The sequence below is a fragment of the Oratosquilla oratoria genome, chromosome 24 (assembly GCF_046742065.1).
Source record: "Oratosquilla oratoria isolate Oo_2021 chromosome 24, ASM4674206v1, whole genome shotgun sequence".
NCBI classification, from domain to species: Eukaryota; Metazoa; Arthropoda; class Malacostraca; order Stomatopoda; family Squillidae; genus Oratosquilla; species Oratosquilla oratoria.
The window spans coordinates 16638984-16643983 of NC_134800.1; the positions used below are offsets into that span (position 1 = coordinate 16638984).

General features: G+C 42.5%; 2 protein-coding genes across 2 annotated transcripts in view; both read right to left on the bottom strand.

The window, feature by feature from the left end:
- LOC143038479 (ficolin-2-like) overlaps nucleotides 1-5000 on the bottom strand; it is a 224632-nt gene that overhangs the window by 24246 nt on the left and 195386 nt on the right. The window lies entirely within an intron of this gene.
- The window catches only part of LOC143038693 (uncharacterized), a 10954-nt gene continuing 8820 nt past the window's right edge, over nucleotides 2867-5000 (bottom strand). The window contains exons 3-5 of the mRNA XM_076208251.1: nucleotides 3758-4527; nucleotides 3528-3629; nucleotides 2867-3254 (exon numbers count right to left, since the gene is read on the bottom strand). Of these exons, the coding sequence (XP_076064366.1) occupies nucleotides 3077-3254; nucleotides 3528-3629; nucleotides 3758-4527 (1050 nt within the window). The 3' untranslated portion in view covers nucleotides 2867-3076. The remainder of the gene's footprint in view (nucleotides 3255-3527; nucleotides 3630-3757; nucleotides 4528-5000) is intronic.

A 5000-nucleotide genomic window follows, 5' to 3' on the forward strand; every position in this document is an offset into this window, starting at 1 on the left:
TATATATATATACATAAATATTTATGTGCAATAATGAATGGGTCCCAGTGAATAGAAATACATTGTCATCAACCGCAATGCACTTTAATTAATAACCATCAACATCGGGAGATCAGTGTAGGCACACATGCAGAAATTGAAACGTGGTACGGTCAAGGACTCGAACCCGGATGGCACATGACGATACTAGGCCAGCTCGATATCTATTTTAATTTCACCGAGTCATTATTATGGCTAGCCTTGATAAAGACTTGGTGAAATTAGAATAGAGACCGAGCTGGCCTAGTACCTTCGGGGAACCTCCAGGTCGCGAATCGCGTGATTCCTTTTGTATGGCCTGGCTGTCTCGATGCTATCGGCTTTGTTTCATGATAAACAGTCGCTATGGCAAAGGTTCGAGTCCTTTGGGTGAAGCATATTTCCATTTGTCAAAGTGACACACAACTTGTCGGACGGCTCACCATAATAGAGACTCGGTGATATTAAGATAGAGACCGAGCTGGCCTAGTACCGTCGGGGAATCTCCAGGTCGCGAATCGGGTGTTTTTTTTTTTTTTTTTCTTTGTACGGCGTGGCTTCTCGATGCTATCGCCTTTGTTTCATAATAAGGAGCCGGGGTATATGTTGTAAATTACTACGTTTCGGCCTTCTTAGAGTATTTTCAAGTACATCTGAACTTAGTCCGCCCACACTCGTATGTGAGGCATTCGCTAATAACTCTTGTCTCAAGTGAACACCGTCCTGATGGTTCTTTACCCTTTTTAGGTATTTCTGTAAAGACCGAAGTAAATAGACTTACCACCACTGTATACGTTAAAGGCAAGAACCAGGGTAGATGTTTAAATGCGGATGGAGAATGCCCTGCAGCCTACAAGAAAAGCGTCATACGTTCATGCATGAATAGGGCATTCACGTACTGCTCCACATGGCCTCTTTTAAACAAAGAGATTCAACGCTTGCAGCAAGTCCTGGTTAACAATGGATTCCCCAATAAGGACGTGCAAGAAGTCATCCGACGAAAAATGGAGAACCACCTAAATCATGACACCGTCCCTCCCAAGAAACGCCCCTCACATATTCTCAATTACAGGTCTATCATGAGTACGGTTTATCGAACGGAAAAAAGAATCCCCAGAGATTTTGCTGAATGCGGTGTACAACCATCCGACCCTGGAGAAAAGCTGGGGCTTCGGATTAGTCATAAGAATTTCAAAACGTCAAACCTCATCCTGCGAAATAACCCGTAACCTCAACCCATTGCGGAGGAGTAATGTTGTCTATAAATTCATCTGCCCGCACAAAGACTATAAGCTTCGTCCTATGTCTTATATAGGAATGACGACGACTTCTCTCTCCAGAAGACCAACGTACCATCTAGAAGCCGGTGCCCCCGAGGAAGCATTTTTTGAACAAACACAACTCCTCCCTGACTAGAAAGATCCTGGTGAAGAACACAAAGATCATCGACTCCGCACAGAACTTTCATCGTTTGGAGATCCTGGAGGCTCTCCATATTCAAGAGAAGTCTCCAACCATTAATGTAAAGTGAGGTACAACCTCCGTGGCTCTAGCTTCCCTAAGTAGACAAATGGCCATCCCAGCACCCCACGGAGCGTCATGAACATAATCCCCTCATAAGATCTTTGATCTTTGATCACTGTTTTTTGTGTAGGCTTTCCCAATTTACCTTTTGTCACACACACACACACACACACACACACACACACACACACACACACACACACACACACACACACACACACACACACACACACACACACACACACACACACAAACACACACACACACACACACACACACACACACACACACACACACACACACACACACACACACACACACACACACACACACACACACACACACACACACACACACACACACACACACACACACACACACACACATATATATATATATATATACATATATATAATATATATATACATATATATATATATATATATATATATATTATGGGAGAAAGCATACGCTGGACTCGACGTTCGTCAATTTATTCCGACGTTTCGAACCCTGTCCGGGGTTCGTCTTCAGGGTAATACAGTGGTAGCAATGGAAATGTACATAAATAAGGGGAATTTGGTACACTGGGACAGGTCTCCACAGTAACCGTTATAATCCGACGCAGTTAAACCAAATCAAAAAACACACAAATGAGAAACAAATATAAATAAAACTATAAAATAACAGGTGCAATACTTCCTTGAAAACATTCACCGAGTTTACCATAGAAAAATATGTATATATATATAAAGAAAATACAGTGAAAGTTGTAAGGATTCACCCCGCTACCGATGGGTCGCACCACTGTGCACTCCCGTGGAACAAATGTCCCGCGTAGCATGTATATCACGAATAAAAGGAATCGGAACAAGAACACAAAATCCATCAATATCATAAACATACAAAAAGGAAGAGTACACATTGAAATAAATAAGAAAAGCAGTATGAAAAAATGCCCCCCAAGATTGGGCATAAAGGCTGTACGACGTGGCATGCCACAACGATACGCGGAACAAAAGTCATGTAACGCATGCCACCACCGTTAGTAAATTTCATAAATAAATAAAATTACATACATAAAAATGAAAATAAAATGGAATGATACAAAACACATCAAGAAACACACTACCGTCATGTCGAAAACATTCACCGAGTTTACCATAATAATGGTTCCTGGACTCCAGCTATTTACGAATATATATATATATATATATATATATGCATATATATATATATATATATACTCCCTCCCGCGAAATATTTTTGTCTATATTTTGATGGAATTTCATCAAATAATGGTACGAGATAATTATAATTTCTTTTTCTTCTTCGTGTATAATGGAATTTGATAAATTATACACAGAAAGCACTCCTGTATATATTTAATATAAAAGTCTTCAAAGGAGGGCTATTAGAGGTACATGTCGGCAAATCATCCATGTGTCGAAGTATGTCTGCTTCGTACCCCATCACCAACTACTCTCCGACTTCCATAACCCCTGCCCTAAAAAAAAAAAAAAAAAAAAACACATCAGATCCTTAGGTAGGCAGAGGGCCTAATTTTCATTTCCGAACTGCGGAGAGAGTAGTGATGTCCTCTCCAGTGTTTCCATACCACTCCGTCTGCGTAAGACAACGTCGTTCCCTTCAGGTACTTGCCGTTGAGGTTTGAATGATGGCAGTCTTTATACCACCAAGCACCCTTAAATCTAAAAGAAGAAGGTGCTCATCAAAATGTAGATTTCATGATCATGATAATCGTTATTGGAAGTATATGCTGTCATAATGATAACAATGAGATTATACTGTAATGGTACAAGCACATATGAACAGGAAAAAGGAGAAACGTCAGGAAACAGACAAAATTGTGTATTGATTCGTATACATATAATGTGTGTGTGTGCGTGTGCGCGTGTGTATATGTGTTTGTGAGTGTTTCTGTATGTGCGTATATGTGTATGTTTTTGTTAAAAGTATCTTACTTGACAGCACAATTTTCTCCATATACGTCGTTATCGCTATCATGAGTCGTGAACTTGTGACCAGAGTGAACTGATAAACTGTCTCCAGCATCACCAGTGTACCTGCAGCAAATGAAAGGGAGAGAAGACGGAAACAGATATTATTTAAAGATTTAGCACTAAGTGCATTGCTCCAATGCTTCAATCTCACTAATATTAATTGATAATTCTTTTATCACCTTGGTATTTACCTCCCACAGTTCATGACGTATTTGGAGTCCGAGTCCCTGACGTGGAAGAAACCATAATTGGCCCACCTCGTGGCGTTGTCAAAGTCAGACAAATCGATGCGGAGTTCCTGGAGGCTGTGCGACGTCAGGTGGTGAATGTTTTCGAGGCCGAGCCAATGCTCACCCTCCAGGTCACCGAAGCCCCTCTCGTACTCTATCCAGGTATGATAAAAGTCCTGGTAAGTAGGGAAGTCGTGTCTTTGAACCACGGTCCATCCTCCACCATCCGTCTCCTGATCACAAAAAACTTGGAGGACCCAGTTGGGACAGCACGGGAAAGGGTAGATCCTTCTGACACCACGGCCGGAGTCCCCTGCCTCCTTCAGGTCGAGGCAGTGTCGAGGACGGGAAGATTCTTTCTTGGACGTAAGGGCTTGATGTGGGGACTGAGTGAGGTTTTGGAGGGCGTGAAGCAACGCTTGCAAGGGCAGTGCCTCTATTGTGTTCTGTAGTTCCTGGACTAACCTTGAGAGCTGCTGGATGTCCAGCGTTATGTTGTGAATGGCCAGTGGTAACAAGGAAGACTGCTGCAGTGCCTGTGGATTGCTGTCCTCGTGGCACTGTGCCAGGGCGCGACTGACACACGAGGGAGCGAACCCCCCCAACTCCAAAAAGGAAGAGACGGAGGCCGTCGATAGCTTCTGACCGCCACAAGGAACTACGGCGGTAAAAATGCAGACCAAAAACGCGAGCAGCTGGAGCTCGCCTGTCTTCACGTACATCTTCTCTTCCTATGTACAGAGCAGATGTCAAATGGCGCTGCCTCTGCCGATATCGCTGCTTGTGTTCTGTGGTCCCACGGCCCTATGAACTCTCTGTCGACGGATGCTCCAATATATGGTGTGTTCGACCAGGATTCCACCTTCCGCCATATCACGAGTTCGGGACCCATCTTCTTTTGAGAAATTTGTTGGACCGAATAAAGTAATTGAAAAAATACACATATAAATCTCCTATATTTCATGATTAAACAAATACATAAAAACGGGACCATTTCAATGGAAAAATGTTTCAATTGCTGTCGCTGGCAACTCGGTTCTCTTAACAGACATAGCGATGGCGAAACTGCTCCAAGGTCAAATTCATGAGCTTCACCTCATTGTCCATTCATATCATTACATTCTATTCCAACAGATTCATGTTGGGAGTTTTATGGCTGTAACTATTTTAACTCCTGTTTCACAGTGGATCTGCATGTTTATGC